The sequence below is a fragment of the Bombina bombina genome, chromosome 1 (assembly GCF_027579735.1).
Source record: "Bombina bombina isolate aBomBom1 chromosome 1, aBomBom1.pri, whole genome shotgun sequence".
Classification (NCBI taxonomy): domain Eukaryota; kingdom Metazoa; phylum Chordata; class Amphibia; order Anura; family Bombinatoridae; genus Bombina; species Bombina bombina.
The window spans coordinates 27,697,405-27,713,597 of record NC_069499.1 but is presented as its reverse complement, the minus strand read 5'-3'; the positions used below and the strand labels follow the sequence as shown (position 1 = coordinate 27,713,597).

General features: G+C 34.2%; 1 protein-coding gene and 1 long non-coding RNA gene across 2 annotated transcripts in view; one reads left to right on the top strand and one right to left on the bottom strand.

Moving 5' to 3' along the window:
• The window catches only part of KCNH5 (potassium voltage-gated channel subfamily H member 5), a 1,175,650-nt gene extending 1,174,705 nt beyond the window's left edge, over nucleotides 1-945 (bottom strand). Inside the window, exon 1 of the mRNA XM_053697286.1 lies at nucleotides 873-945. Within this exon, the coding sequence (XP_053553261.1) occupies nucleotides 873-945 (73 nt within the window). The remainder of the gene's footprint in view (nucleotides 1-872) is intronic.
• Nucleotides 1-16,193, top strand: part of LOC128644752 (uncharacterized) — a 187,115-nt gene that overhangs the window by 106,533 nt on the left and 64,389 nt on the right. The gene's annotated exons all lie outside the window — the stretch shown is intronic.

Genomic DNA, 16,193 nt, shown 5'->3' with positions numbered 1-16,193 from the left:
ATCAGGGCAGGTACCACCAGTGCCAGAGGAAAGGGATCAGGGCAGGTACCAGTGCCAGAGGAGAGGGATAAGGGCAGGTGCCAGAGTAGAAAAATCAAGGCAGGTGCCAGAGGAGAGGGATCAGGGCAGGTGCCAGAGAAGAGGGATCAGGGCAGGTACCAGAGAAGAGGGATCAGTGCAGGTACCACCAGTGCCAGAGGACAGGGATCAGGGCATTTACCACCAGAGCCAGAGGATATGGATCAGGGCAGGTGCCAGTGCCAGAAGAGAGGGATCAGGGCAGATGCCAGAGTAGAGAAATCAGGGCAGGTACCAGTGCCAGAGGAGAGGGATCAGGGCAGGTACCAGAGTAGAGGGACCAGGACAGGTACCAGAGCCAGAGGAGAGGGATCAGGGCAGGTGCCAGTACCAGAGGAGAGGGATCAGGGCAGGTGCCAGCGCCAGAGGAGAGGGATCAGGGCAGGTACCAGAGTAGAGGGACCAGGACAAGTACCAGTGCCAGAGTAGCGGCATCAGGGCAGGTACCAGTGCCAGATGAGAGGGATCAGGGCAGGTACCAGAGTAGAGGGACCAGGACAGGTACCAGAGCCAGAGGAGAGGGATCAGGGCAGGTGCCAGTACCAGAGGAGAGGGATCAGGGCAGGTGCCAGCGCCAGAAGAGAGGGATCAGGGCAGGTACCAGAGTAGAGGGACCAGGACAAGTACCAGTGCCAGAGTAGCGGCATCAGGGCAGGTACCAGTGCCAGAGGAGAGGGATTAAGGTTGGCACCAGGACAGGATGAGTGTGGCAGGGGACAGGGTGGTGCAGCGCAGGGTGCGGGACACTAGGGTGGGCAGAGGTTTCACACAAACTCCTAGTCTCGGTCACTTACCGCTGGATCTCCGCACTATGTTCTCCAGGAAGGTGTTCTGCGGCGCCACCAGCCCTCGCTTTCCCCCCGGCATCCTGCGCTCGGTGTTCGGGGCTGCGGGCGGCGGCTGCGGCTGGCGGTTTGCGGGTGCGTGGGATGGGGCGGCAGCTGCTCATGGTAACGCTGCGGGCTGCGGGCTCCTCTCCGGGCACTGGGGCTGCGTCACGTGGCCGTTAGCCAGCAGCATACCCGCACCGACCTCCCCCGCCGGGTATCCACTCCTTGCGCTCCTGCGTGTGTCTCCTGCACCTGCCTGGGTACCAGACTGTTCCCATCCCTTGTCCCCGTGTGCTCACCACTCCCCCTGCCCTCCCCTAGGCACACCCAGCACCTCCTACTGATGCCCTCCCTGGCACTGGTATAAAGAAGCAGCGGAAGCTCTTGCTCAGCTCAGTCCTCTGCTACATTACAATGGAACATTGGATTGCAAGCTCTGCGGGACAGACTTTTCCAATCCTTATGCTGTGGGACCATAAACTTAATTGGCAACATCAGCAAACCTGGAGGTAATGACAAATTCTACTCATTATGAAAACTGTTATAACTTCCTCCTAATGTAAAGGAATTAAAATATAGAAAGTGTATAATATAATTTAACATCATTTACCAACCTAAAATGACCCATTTGCTTGGATGTTTTCCCGAAGAGCGTACAATCTACCTATTTCTCTTGTAATGTAGCTATAACCCTCTCTGGCAGACAAGGGGTTAATGGCTACACAAGAGGGAAAGATTATGAGTTTCCAGGACAATAAGGGGAGTTTTACGCGCAGTGGCATGAAGAGGGATCATTAAAGTGTCCTGACTGATTGCGAAGCTTTTCTCTCAAAATAATTAACCCATAGGATTCCAGAATGGGCTGCAGGGTAAATCTGCATGTCAGCAGCAATTCACCTAGTTCGTAGGAACAAGGATTCTAATACAAAAAGTGTTTTAGGTCTGGAGTGGAAAACCTATGGCACCATTGCCCAAGGTGGCACTCATAACGCATTCACTGGCACCATCACTATATGCTTAGTGTTACTGGCTGCATTTTGCTTATGAGTCCATGATGTATCAGCAATTAAGCTTTTACTTATGAGATATATTACATTAAAAAAATACAAATTTCTAATGTCCCTTTTTATTTTAAAAGATAACCATAAGTTTGTGTGTCTCTTTTGCCAAAACTTATTTATTCCAAATTTGTTTCCATTTACATATAATGTTATATTTTCGTTTCAGGTAATAAGATAATTTAAAGTTTGTTCACCAGCTCTGCAAGTGAAAACATGTCCTTGTTTAAATACATAATCATATTATTCTGTAACTCATTACTTACTGCTTCAACCTCAGCAACTACCATCAACTAAAACTGAGAATCAGCGGCATATTATCTGTATTGTGGCACTGAAACAGTTAAATACTCTTGCTTTATATCCCAGAAGGCAGCTCTCCTCTAGGATCTCCTGGGAAGAACTTGTTTCATCTCTTTAAACTAAAGCCCTATGCATCAGGCATCTTCTGTGGTATCACAATAACATAAAACAACAATAAACCAATAAACAATAACATTTAAATCATTTTGCTAAAGGGTACTCTCACTGTCTGAGCCCCCCACCACCACTGCTGGGTACATGCAGAGCACATCTGTGTCTCTGTGGGGAACATGCAGCTTGTTTATCAGACTAGGTTTTTAGAATATAGACTTGAAACTGTGTTATAAAAAGTTGTTTTTGCTCCTTGCTAGCCATATAATTGTTTTATTTGTAATTTAAATCACAACAATCCAGATGCAAATACCTTCAGGAATGCACAATTAAAAGTACCAATAATAAGATGCATAAATGCAACAATGAAGCTATTGAATCTGGAGAATATATAACAGCTAAAAAAACAGCAATTTGAGCAGCTAAACAATATATATATATATATATATATATATATATATATATATATATATATATATATATATATATATATATATATATATAAATCTATCACATATCTATCTATCTATCTATCTATCTATCTATCTATCTATCATCTATATATCTATATATCTATATATATATATATATATATATATATATATATATATACAGTATATATATAGCAAGCAAAGAGTAATTACGGCCCTAGGGCTGAAACATGTTAGTGGATATACTGTAAACTAATGATTGTGTGATCCATGGATGACTTTTAATCATGTTGCTGAATAAAGAAGTAACCTTTTAAACCGTCATCTGCCATCTACTCTTTTTTTTTATTATATATATATATATTTGATATTGATATGGATTATTTTACTATTTAATTCCAGAAGCGAACTTCCTTCTGGAATAAAGAGTCTGCTCTTTCTGGAAGTAACTATATCTGTGTGTATATTAAAGAAACACTAATAGATGATATGGTGCAACCAGTACATATTGGATCTGATACATAAAACATATGTTAGTGTGTATTGTCATGTGTTATCCTTTATGAGTTAATAAAGTTGTTTCACATGATTGTTTGATACATTTATAAGACATTTGTGTACAAAATATGGGCTAGATTACAAGTGGAGCGCTAAATATTGCTTGTGCACAAGTGAAATTAGTGCTCCACTTTTTATAACCAGCGCACGCTTATGTGCGCTGCTATTTCTAGTTAAGTGCAATGAAAACGCAAGCTTGCGTTCGGATTGCTAGGAAGCATTACTCTCACGAGAGCACGCTTCCTTAGGCGCCAATGGGAGCCTTGTTCTGATGCCATCAGAGACTGCAGAACCTAAACACAGTGAAGGGGTTAAGTAGCGCAGCGATTGCAGCATTTTGAAATATATATGTTTTTTTTTTTTTTTTTTAAGAAAAGAAATGCTAATTTTTTATAAAAAAAAACTATAATGCCCTCTATTTTGAGGGAATTTGTGGCACTTTTAGAAAATTAACCAGAGAAAGCTGCTTTCATCCTATTGGCTGATTTGAATTTGAAGAATCAAATCAGCGAATATGAATAAAAGGGTACCCTTATATAAAAGGGGTACCTTGCATTCAATCTTCAGTGTGCAGCTAGAAACCGCTTGAAGAGGAACTCCTCATCTCGCGGTTGAAGTGGACCATCAACGTCGCTGCCGCCAATGAGATGAAGCTAGAAGATGGACCACGGCCTGAATGAAGATTGTAGAAGATGCTCCGCCGATGGATGAAGATGTATTGCTGCCGGGATGAGGATGGAACGCTGCCCTTCATCATTGGTGAGTACCAATTTGGGGCTTAGTGTTAGGGTTTTTTTTTTTTTTTAAGATTAGTAATTGTTTTATTTATTTTTTTGGCAGCAAAAGAGCTGAAAGCCTTTTTTTAAAGGCAATGCCCATCCAAATGTCCTTTTCGGGGGTATGGGTAGATTAGGGTTTTATTAGTTTGTTTTTTATTTTGGGGGGGTGGGGGGTTGTAATGTTCGGGGGTAATTGTTTTTTTTTAATGTAAAATAATTTTTAGCTTTGGGGCAATGCCCTGCAAAATGCCCTTTTAATGGCTATTGGTAGTTTACTTTTATATTAGTTTTTTTATTTTTGTGGTGCTTTTTGGGGGGGTATTAGATTAGGATTTTTTTTTTGTTTTGGGTAATTTCGTTTGTTATTTTTGTAATGTTAGCTTTTTTATTTTTTGTAATTTTAGTGTTTATTTTTTTTGTAATGTTAGGATTTTTTTTATTTTCTGTAATGTTAGATTTTTTTGTAATTTAGGTTTTTTATTTTTTGTAATTTTCTTTTCTTTTTTAAGATAGTATTTTTTAAATTTTATTTAAGTGTATTTTAATTGTTGTTAAGTTAGGGGGTGTTAGGGCTTTCGTTATTAGTTTAATTAGTTTAGTTTAACTTTATGTTGTGGGGCGATGGCGGTTTATTGGTTGATAGTTTATTTAGGTATTTTGCGTTGTGGGGGGATGGCGTTTTAAGGGTTAATACATTTTATTAGTGATTGCGATGTGGGGGGATGGCGGTTTAGTGGTTAATACATTTTATCAGTGATTGTGAAGTGGGGGGATGGCGGTTTAGGCGTTAATAGTTTATTTAGGTGCTTAGCAATGTGGGGGGATGGTGGTTTAGTTGTTGATATTGCACTTGTGTGAAGTGTTTGTTAAGGCTTCCAGAGAGTCACGCTGCTTTTTTACTGTGCGCAAGGGTTGCTGTGCCTGCCTATGTGTGGCGAGCTGAAAATGTAGTAAAATACATCCATTCTGCGAGCTTAAATCCATGCGCTGCCTTTGTGATACCAACTGCCGACTCCAGTTCTTCGTTAGTTTATGGGAGTAAAAAATGTGCACATCTTAAAGCATAAGAATGAATCAATTCTCAAATATTTGGGGAGCAAACCCATGAACCACCCTCTTTTTTTTTTGCCCTCACGAACAGCATAAGCCCCTCTTGGGCCTCAATTATCTCAGCTCTCTAAGCTGAGGGTTTTTCTCGGACACTTTTGGGCCTGCACACTCCCTATATGTATAGTATGTAACAAGTGTAAAAAATAGAAGTCTATAAAACTCACTGTGTAGGCAGCAAGTAAAGGAATTGATACTCAGTAAGGTTGGATAAACTATAAGACTGCTTTTGGGCCTTTGAAAAACGATATCAAACTAGCAGAGAAGCCATTTGTTAAAGAACTATGGTATCCAACATCAATAAAATGATTTTAGGAACAAGTACAAAAATGATACGTCTATAAAACTCACTATGTGTAGGTAACAAGTATAAGAATTGTTACTCAGTAAAGTTGGATAAACTATAAGACCACTTTTTAGCCTTTGGAAATCTATATAAAACTATCAGAAATGGCCTTTTAAAGACTATGGTATCCAACAGCTATAAAATGATTATACGGCTGTATTGTGCCTACGATTGAAGCAATTCTATGATACACGATACAGGACATTCTATATATGAAGACATTATATTAAAAAACAGGCAAAATCATTTTACCAAAATACAACTAATGATAACACTTAGGGTATTGATCTCACATATGTATATAGTAGCTATGACCCACACAAATTTTTGGGTTATCTAATGGACTGTATGGAATGTTTAAAACTAGAGCAGAATTACAGGGAATAAACCTTTATATGACCACTCTCTGATCACTATAGCCAGGGCTCAAAGTCTTCCACCTCACATTCACAGTCTAGTGACTGGCAGCTTGAGCTGAAGTTGATTCTTTGGAGCCACTACATCCACCTCCACCAGACTCTGCAGCGAATCTCCCCACTCCTCGAACAAACCGGGATCCACTTCATAATCTCAAGGTGAGTCTACTTCCTTTTTTATTGCGGCGTGAAGGGCCTGTATCCACAGTCACTATAGAGCTCTGTGACCAATTCTCTTCTCTGGGTCAGATGGCTTTGCTTTGAAGACTCAGGAGCTGAAGTATTGTCCCTCTGTCTTATGTGACTGGTGGAGGTCTGCTTCCTCCCCTCCCCTCATTTGCTAGCCTAACAAAAGAACAGCCCTCTAGAAAGAAGCCCTATTATCACGTTTTCTTCATTCTCTTGCTATCTTTATTTGAAAAAGAAGGCATCTGTGCTAAGGAGCTAGGCATTTTTTGATTTAGACCAATGCACAGCACTTGTTTATTGGTGAGTAAATTTATCCACCAATCAGCAATAACAACCCAGGTTGTGAACCAAAAATGGGCCGGCTTCTAAACATACATTCTTGCTTTTCATATAAAGATACCAAGAGAATGAAGAAAAATTGATAATAGGAGTAAATTAGAAAGTTGCTTTAAATTGCTGCTCTATCTGAATCATGAAAGGAACAATTTGGGTTCAGTGTCCCTTTAATATGAGTATAACTGTACTGTGTAATGTATTTATTAGACAGTGTAACTGTACTGTGTAATGTATATATTAGACAGTGTAACTGTACTGTGTAATGTATTTATTAGACAGTGTAACTGTACTGTGTAATGTATTTATTAGACAGTGTAACTGTACTGTGTAATGTATTTATTAGACAGTGTAACTGTACTGTGTAATGTATTTATTAGACAGTGTAACTGTACTGTGTAATGTATTTATTAGACAGTGTAACTGTACTGTGTAATGTATTTATTAGACAGTATAACTGTACTGTGTAATGTATTTATTAGACAGAGTGTAACTGTACTGTGTAATGTATTTATTAGACAGTGTAACTGTACTGTGTACTGTATTTATTAGACAGTGTAACTGTATTGTGTAATGTATTTATTAGACAGTGTAACTGTACTGTGTAATGTATTTATTAGACAGTATAACTGTACTGTGTAATGTACTTATTAGACAGTGTAACTGTACTGTGTAATGTATTTATTAGACAGTGTAACTGTACTGTCTAATGTATTTATTAGACAGTGTAACTGTACTGTGTAATGTATTTATTAGACAGTGTAACTGTACTGTGTAATGTATTTATTAGACAGAGTGTAACTGTACTGTGTAATGTATTTATTAGACAGTGTAACTGTACTGTGTAATGTATTTATTAGACAGACTGTAACTGTACTGTGTAATGTATTTATTAGACAGAGTGTAACTGTACTGTGTAATGTATTTATTAGACAGAGTGTAACTGTACTGTGTAATGTATTTATTAGACAGACTGTAAACTGTACTGTGTAATGTATTTATTAGACAGTGTAACTGTACTGTGTAATGTATTTATTAGACAGACTGTAACTGTACTGTGTAATGTATTTATTAGACAGTGTAACTGTACTGTGTAATGTATTTATTAGATAGTGTAACTGTACTGTGTAATGTATTTATTAGACAGTGTAACTGTACTGTCTAATGTATTTATTAGACAGAGTGTAACTGTACTGTGTAATGTATTTATTAGACAGAGTGTAACTGTATTGTGTAATGTATTTATTAGACAGTGTAACTGTACTGTTTAATGTATTTATTAGACAGAGTGTAACTGTACTGTGTAATGTATTTATTAGACAGTGTAACTGTACTGTGTAATGTATTTATTAGACAGTGTAACTGTACTGTGTAATGTATTTATTAGACAGACTGTAACTGTACTGTGTAATGTATTTATTAGACAGTGTAACTGTACTGTGTAATGTATTTATTAGACAGTGTAACTGTACTGTCTAATGTATTTATTAGACAGAGTGTAACTGTACTGTGTAATGTATTTATTAGACAGAGTGTAACTGTATTGTGTAATGTATTTATTAGACAGTGTAACTGTACTGTGTGATGTATTTATTAGACAGAGTGTAACTGTACTGTGTAATGTATTTATTAGACAGTATAACTGTACTGTGTAATGTATTTATTAGACAGTGTAACTGTACTGTGTAATGTATTTATTAGACAGAGTGTAACTGTACTGTGTAATGTATTTATTAGACAGTATAACTGTACTGTGTAATGTATTTATTAGATAGTGTAACTGTACTGTGTAATGTATTTATTAGACAGTGTAACTGTACTGTCTAATGTATTTATTAGACAGAGTGTAACTGTACTGTGTAATGTATTTATTAGACAGAGTGTAACTGTATTGTGTAATGTATTTATTAGACAGTGTAACTGTACTGTTTAATGTATTTATTAGACAGAGTGTAACTGTACTGTGTAATGTATTTATTAGACAGTGTAACTGTACTGTGTAATGTATTTATTAGACAGTGTAACTGTACTGTGTAATGTATTTATTAGACAGAGTGTAACTGTATTGTGTAATGTATTTATTAGACAGTGTAACTGTACTGTGTAATGTATTTATTAGACAGAGTGTAACTGTACTGTGTAATGTATTTATTAGACAGTATAACTGTACTGTGTAATGTATATATTAGACAGTGTAACTGTACTGTGTAATGTATTTATTAGACAGTGTAACTGTACTGTGTAATGTATTTATTAGACAGTGTAACTGTACTGTGTAATGTATATATTAGACAGTGTAACTGTACTGTGTAATGTATTTATTAGACAGTGTAACTGTACTGTGTAATGTATTTATTAGACAGTGTAACTGTACTGTGTAATGTATTTATTAGACAGTGTAACTGTACTGTGTAATGTATTTATTAGACAGAGTGTAACTGTACTGTGTAATGTATTTATTAGACAGTGTAACTGTACTGTGTAATGTATTTATTAGACAGTGTAACTGTACTGTGTAATGTATTTATTAGACAGTGTAACTGTATTGTGTAATGTATTTATTAGACAGTGTAACTGTACTGTGTAATGTATTTATTAGACAGTATAACTGTACTGTGTAATGTATTTATTAGACAGTGTAACTGTACTGTGTAATGTATTTATTAGACAGTGTAACTGTACTGTCTAATGTATTTATTAGACAGTGTAACTGTACTGTGTAATGTATTTATTAGACAGTGTAACTGTACTGTGTAATGTATTTATTAGACAGAGTGTAACTGTACTGTGTAATGTATTTATTAGACAGTGTAACTGTACTGTATAATGTATTTATTAGACAGACTGTAACTGTACTGTGTAATGTATTTATTAGACAGAGTGTAACTGTACTGTGTAATGTATTTATTAGACAGACTGTAACTGTACTGTGTAATGTATTTATTAGACAGTGTAACTGTACTGTGTAATGTATTTATTAGACAGACTGTAACTGTACTGTGTAATGTATTTATTAGACAGTGTAACTGTACTGTGTAATGTATTTATTAGACAGACTGTAACTGTACTGTGTAATGTATTTATTAGACAGTGTAACTGTACTGTGTAATGTATTTATTAGACAGTGTAACTGTACTGTCTAATGTATTTATTAGACAGAGTGTAACTGTACTGTGTAATGTATTTATTAGACAGAGTGTAACTGTATTGTGTAATGTATTTATTAGACAGTGTAACTGTACTGTGTAATGTATTTATTAGACAGTGTAACTGTACTGTGTAATGTATTTATTAGACAGTGTAACTGTACTGTGTAATGTATTTATTAGACAGAGTGTAACTGTATTGTGTAATGTATTTATTAGACAGTGTAACTGTACTGTGTAATGTATTTATTAGACAGAGTGTAACTGTACTGTGTAATGTATTTATTAGACAGTATAACTGTACTGTGTAATGTATTTATTAGACAGTGTAACTGTACTGTGTAATGTATTTATTAGACAGTATAACTGTACTGTGTAATGTATTTATTAGACAGTGTAACTGTACTGTGTAATGTATTTATTAGACAGTGTAACTGTACTTTGTAATGTATTTATTAGACAGTATAACTGTACTGTGTAATGTATTTATTAGACATGGGAACTGTATTGTGTAATGTATTTATTAGACAGTGTAACTGTACTGTGTGATGTATTTATTAGACAGAGTGTAACTGTACTGTGTAATGTATTTATTAGACAGTATAACTGTACTGTGTAATGTATTTATTAGACAGTGTAACTGTACTGTGTAATGTATTTATTAGACAGAGTGTAACTGTACTGTGTAATGTATTTATTAGACAGTATAACTGTACTGTGTAATGTATTTATTAGACAGTGTAACTGTACTGTGTAATGTATTTATTAGACAGTGTAACTGTACTGTGTAATGTATTTATTAGACAGTATAACTGTACTGTGTAATGTATTTATTAGACATGGGAACTGTATTGTGTAATGTATTTATTAGACAGTGTAACTGTACTGTGTAATGTATTTATTAGACAGAGTGTAACTGTACTGTGTAATGTATTTATTAGACAGTGTAACTGTACTGTGTAATGTATTTATTAGACAGTGTAACTGTACTGTGTAATGTATTTATTAGACAGTATAACTGTACTGTGTAATGTATTTATTAGACAGAGTGTAACTGTACTGTGTAATGTATTTATTAGACAGTGTAACTGTACTGTGTACTGTATTTATTAGACAGTGTAACTGTATTGTGTAATGTATTTATTAGACAGTGTAACTGTACTGTGTAATGTATTTATTAGACAGTATAACTGTACTGTGTAATGTATTTATTAGACAGTGTAACTGTACTGTGTAATGTATTTATTAGACAGTGTAACTGTACTGTCTAATGTATTTATTAGACAGTGTAACTGTACTGTGTAATGTATTTATTAGACAGTGTAACTGTACTGTGTAATGTATTTATTAGACAGAGTGTAACTGTACTGTGTAATGTATTTATTAGACAGTGTAACTGTACTGTGTAATGTATTTATTAGACAGACTGTAACTGTACTGTGTAATGTATTTATTAGACAGAGTGTAACTGTACTGTGTAATGTATTTATTAGACAGACTGTAAACTGTACTGTGTAATGTATTTATTAGACAATGTAACTGTACTGAGTAATGTATTTATTAGACAGACTGTAACTGTACTGTGTAATGTATTTATTAGACAGTGTAACTGTACTGTGTAATGTATTTATTAGACAGTGTAACTGTACTGTGTAATGTATTTATTAGATAGTGTAACTGTACTGTGTAATGTATTTATTAGACAGTGTAACTGTACTGTCTAATGTATTTATTAGACAGAGTGTAACTGTACTGTGTAATGTATTTATTAGACAGAGTGTAACTGTATTGTGTAATGTATTTATTAGACAGTGTAACTGTACTGTTTAATGTATTTATTAGACAGAGTGTAACTGTACTGTGTAATGTATTTATTAGACAGTGTAACTGTACTGTGTAATGTATTTATTAGACAGTGTAACTGTACTGTGTAATGTATTTATTAGACAGAGTGTAACTGTATTGTGTAATGTATTTATTAGACAGTGTAACTGTACTGTGTAATGTATTTATTAGACAGTATAACTGTACTGTGTAATGTATATATTAGACAGTGTAACTGTACTGTGTAATGTATTTATTAGACAGTGTAACTGTACTGTGTAATGTATTTATTAGACAGTGTAACTGTACTGTGTAATGTATATATTAGACAGTGTAACTGTACTGTGTAATGTATTTATTAGACAGTGTAACTGTACTGTGTAATGTATTTATTAGACAGTGTAACTGTACTGTGTAATGTATTTATTAGACAGAGTGTAACTGTACTGTGTAATGTATTTATTAGACAGTGTAACTGTACTGTGTAATGTATTTATTAGACAGTGTAACTGTACTGTGTAATGTATTTATTAGACAGTGTAACTGTATTGTGTAATGTATTTATTAGACAGTGTAACTGTACTGTGTAATGTATTTATTAGACAGTATAACTGTACTGTGTAATGTATTTATTAGACAGTGTAACTGTACTGTGTAATGTATTTATTAGACAGTGTAACTGTACTGTCTAATGTATTTATTAGACAGTGTAACTGTACTGTGTAATGTATTTATTAGACAGTGTAACTGTACTGTGTAATGTATTTATTAGACAGAGTGTAACTGTACTGTGTAATGTATTTATTAGACAGTGTAACTGTACTGTATAATGTATTTATTAGACAGACTGTAACTGTACTGTGTAATGTATTTATTAGACAGAGTGTAACTGTACTGTGTAATGTATTTATTAAACAGTGTAACTGTACTGTGTAATGTATTTATTAGACAGACTGTAACTGTACTGTGTAATGTATTTATTAGACAGTGTAACTGTACTGTGTAATGTATTTATTAGACAGTGTAACTGTACTGTGTAATGTATTTATTAGACAGAGTGTAACTGTACTGTGTAATGTATTTATTAGACAGACTGTAACTGTACTGTGTAATGTATTTATTAGACAGTGTAACTGTACTGTGTAATGTATTTATTAGACAGACTGTAACTGTACTGTGTAATGTATTTATTAGACAGTGTAACTGTACTGTGTAATGTATTTATTAGACAGTGTAACTGTACTGTCTAATGTATTTATTAGACAGAGTGTAACTGTACTGTGTAATGTATTTATTAGACAGAGTGTAACTGTATTGTGTAATGTATTTATTAGACAGTGTAACTGTACTGTGTAATGTATTTATTAGACAGAGTGTAACTGTACTGTGTAATGTATTTATTAGACAGTGTAACTGTACTGTGTAATGTATTTATTAGACAGTGTAACTGTACTGTGTAATGTATTTATTAGACAGAGTGTAACTGTATTGTGTAATGTATTTATTAGACAGTGTAACTGTACTGTGTAATGTATTTATTAGACAGAGTGTAACTGTACTGTGTAATGTATTTATTAGACAGTATATCTGTACTGTGTAATGTATTTATTAGACAGTGTAACTGTACTGTGTAATGTATTTATTAGACAGTATAACTGTACTGTGTAATGTATTTATTAGACAGTGTAACTGTACTGTGTAATGTATTTATTAGACAGTGTAACTGTACTTTGTAATGTATTTATTAGACAGTATAACTGTACTGTGTAATGTATTTATTAGACATGGGAACTGTATTGTGTAATGTATTTATTAGACAGTGTAACTGTACTGTGTGATGTATTTATTAGACAGAGTGTAACTGTACTGTGTAATGTATTTATTAGACAGTATAACTGTACTGTGTAATGTATTTATTAGACAGTGTAACTGTACTGTGTAATGTATTTATTAGACAGAGTGTAACTGTACTGTGTAATGTATTTATTAGACAGTATAACTGTACTGTGTAATGTATTTATTAGACAGTGTAACTGTACTGTGTAATGTATTTATTAGACAGTGTAACTGTACTGTGTAATGTATTTATTAGACAGTATAACTGTACTGTGTAATGTATTTATTAGACATGGGAACTGTATTGTGTAATGTATTTATTAGACAGTGTAACTGTACTGTGTAATGTATTTATTAGACAGAGTGTAACTGTACTGTGTAATGTATTTATTAGACAGTGTAACTGTACTGTGTAATGTATTTATTAGACAGTATAACTGTACTGTGTAATGTATTTATTAGACAGTGTAACTGTACTGTGTAATGTATTTATTAGACAGTGTAACTGTACTGTGTAATGTATTTATTAGACAGCGTAACTGTACTGTGTAATGTATTTATTAGACAGTGTAACTGTACTGTGTAATGTATTTATTAGACAGTGTAACTGTATTGTGTAATGTATTTATTAGACAGTATAACTGTACTGTGTAATGTATTTATTAGACAGTGTAACTGTACTGTGTAATGTATTTATTAGACAGTATAACTGTACTGTGTAATGTATTTATTAGACAGTGTAACTGTACTGTGTAATGTATTTATTAGACAGTGTAACTGTACTGTGTAATGTATTTATTAGACATGGGAACTGTACTGTGTAATGTATTTATTAGACAGAGTGTAACTGTACTGTGTAATGTATTTATTAGACAGTGTAACTGTACTGTGTAATGTATTTATTAGACAGTGTAACTGTATTGTGTAATGTATTTATTAGACAGTGTAACTGTACTGTGTAATGAATTTATTAGACAGTGTAACTGTATAGTGTAATGTATTTATTAGACAGTGTAACTGTACTGTGTAATGTATTTATTAGACTGTGTAACTGTACTGTGTAATGTATTTATTAGACAGTGTAACTGTACTGTGTAATGAATTTATTAGACAGTGTAACTGTATTGTGTAATGTATTTATTAGACAGTGTAACTGTACTGTGTAATGTATTTATTAGACAGTGTAACTGTACTGTGTAATGTATTTATTAGACATGGGAACTGTACTGTGTAATGTATTTATTAGACATGGGAACTGTACTGTGTAATGTATTTATTAGACAGTATAACTGTACTGTGTAATGTATTTATTAGACATGGGAACTGTACTGTGTAATGTATTTATTAGACAGTGTAACTGTATTGTGTAATGTATTTATTAGACTGTGTAACTGTACTGTGTAATGTATTTATTAGACAGTGTAACTGTACTGTGTAATGTATTTATTAGACAGTGTAACTGTATTGTGTAATGTATTTATTAGACTGTGTAACTGTACTGTGTAATGTATTTATTAGACAGTGTAACTGTACTGTGTAATGTATTTATTAGACAGTGTAACTGTACCGTGTAATGTATTTATTAGACAGTGTAACTGTATTGTGTAATGTATTTATTAGACAGTGTAACTGTATTGTGTAATGTATTTATTAGACAGTGTAACTGTACTGTGTAATGTATTTATTAGACAGTGTAACTGTATTGTGTAATGTATTTATTAGACAGTGTAACTGTACTGTGTAATGTATTTATTAGACAGAGTGTAACTGTATTGTGTAATGTATTTATTAGACAGTGTAACTGTACTGTGTAATGTATTTATTAGACAGTGTAACTGTACTGTGTTAAGTATTTATTAGACAGTCTAACTGTACTGTGTAATGTATTTATTAGACAGAGTGTAACTGTACTGTGTAATGTATTTATTAGACAGTGTAACTGTACTGTGTAATGTATTTATTAGACAGTGTAACTGTACTGTGTAATGTATTTATTAGACAGTGTAACTGTACTGTGTAATGTATTTATTAGACAGTGTAACTGTACTGTCTAATGTAGAAACATAGAAACATAGAATTTGACGGTAGATAAGAACCAAAAAGGCCCATCAAGTCTACCCATATTACATGTTACTTTTTCCTTAGGATAGCCTTATGCATGTCCCAGGCATTTTTAAATTCCTTTACAGTCTTTGTGTTTACCACCTCAAATGGAAGTTTATTCCATGAATCCACCACCCTTTCTGTAAAAAAATGCTTCCTCAAATTTCTCCTGAATCTACTACCCTCTAACTTTAGATTGTGACCCCTTGTTTTGGCATTTATTTTTTTGTAAAAAATACTTTCAGCTTCTATTTTATTAAGTCCCTTCATATATTTGAAGGTTTCTATCATGTCGCCTCTTTCCCTTCTATCCTCTAAACTATACATATTTAGATCATAGAGTCTTTCTTTGTACGTTTTATATTTTAGACCATGTACCATTTTAGTAGCCCTCCTTTGGACAGCTTCTAGTTTATTTATATCTGTCTGAAGATATGGTCTCCAGAACTGTACACAGTATTCCATATTTGGTCTAACTAATGATCTGTAAAGTGGCATAAGAACCTTGCTATTTCTGCTACTAAAACCTCTTCCAATGCAACCAAGCATTTGACTGGCCTTGCTGGCTGCACTGCAGCATTGTGTACCAAATTTTAAATCATCTGAAATAATAATTCCCAAATCCCTTTCTTCTTTAATTACAGTCAGTAATTTACCATTGAGACTATAATTGGCCTTTGGGTTTTTGGATCCTGTATGCATAATTTTGCTCTTGGTAATATTCAATTTCAGATCCCATTTATTT